We start from the raw sequence: 1,133 nt of genomic DNA, 5'->3' as shown, positions 1-1,133 counted from the left end.
TACTTTATGCATAAGCACACACACATTACTCATAAACAACAACAACAACATATTTATGCATAATCACACCCATAACTCATAACAACAACAACATATATATGCATAATCACACACACATAACCCATAACAACAACAACAACATACTTATGCACAAGCACACACACATAACTCATAACAACAAAACATATTTATGCATAATCACACACACATAACCCATAACAACAACAACAACATACCAATACCATCCATCAGTACATTTATACTCTACTATTACTACACCTCTTCTCATTAGTACATTGATACTCTACTATCACCATACCTCTCCGGTCTCTTCCCCACACATCCCTCTCAGACACCGCGTGCGGGATGGCTATGCAGTGGTTCTCCAAGTCCTGGCACAAAAGTAACCGTCTCACAGCCGCCATGTGAAAGTCATACGCCCAGAAGACGTCGCATGTGTTTGCGTCCTGCGCGTACACGAGCGCACCTAGACGCTGTAGTACCGAACTGTCTGTGATCTCAAAGTTACGGTCAACTACGTCCAGCAGGATGACCAGGTAGTCGTTTACTATGACTCTGTGAGGATTTACGGCGTCGCGATAGTAGGATTGCCAGATGTAGAGGTGTTGATATAATGTGTCAGTATTAGACTTATCTAGTGTGTGGGATGACCAGGTAGTCGTTCACTATGAAGCTGTACGTATGCACGGCGTCGCGATAGTAGGATTGTCAGTGATAAAGTCATATAAAGGTGTTGTTATAGTGCGTCAGTATTAGAGTTATCTAGTGTGGGATGACCAGGTAGTCGTTCAAAATGACTCTGCATGTATGTACGGCGTCGCCATAGTAGGATTGCGAAACCCGTGTTTGCATCAAACCACGCCAACTGTATATACACACACACAACCGGAGCTTAAACACCAATCACATCTCAATAAAAGCTCTTTTCCGAGTGCGGCGAGAATTTTATTCAATACACACACACACCACCTCGTGTACATCCGAGCGTGTGTGTACTTTTGGCGTAGAATCCGAGAGAAAGATGCTCTCCATTCATGTAGACAAATATATATATATATATATATAGTACATAGTCGTGTCCTGCACCGCAACTGTATACCGCACACACACAC

The 1,133-nt window shown here is 42.8% G+C and overlaps 1 protein-coding gene across 1 annotated transcript; it reads right to left on the bottom strand.

Annotated features, from left to right (window-relative positions):
• Positions 1 to 257: 257 nt before the first annotated feature.
• SARC_16853 (hypothetical protein) lies at positions 258 to 576 on the bottom strand (the record flags this gene model as incomplete). Its single annotated transcript, XM_014289044.1, has 1 exon — positions 258 to 576. A coding segment is annotated over one exon (319 nt), but the record flags the coding sequence as incomplete, so codon positions are not given.
• Positions 577 to 1,133: the final 557 nt, after the last annotated feature.

This window comes from Sphaeroforma arctica (assembly GCF_001186125.1).
Source record: "Sphaeroforma arctica JP610 unplaced genomic scaffold supercont1.9071, whole genome shotgun sequence".
Classification (NCBI taxonomy): Eukaryota; class Ichthyosporea; order Ichthyophonida; genus Sphaeroforma; species Sphaeroforma arctica.
Note: the sequence above shows the minus strand (reverse complement) of the source record. Positions and strands in the feature narration are given on the sequence as shown.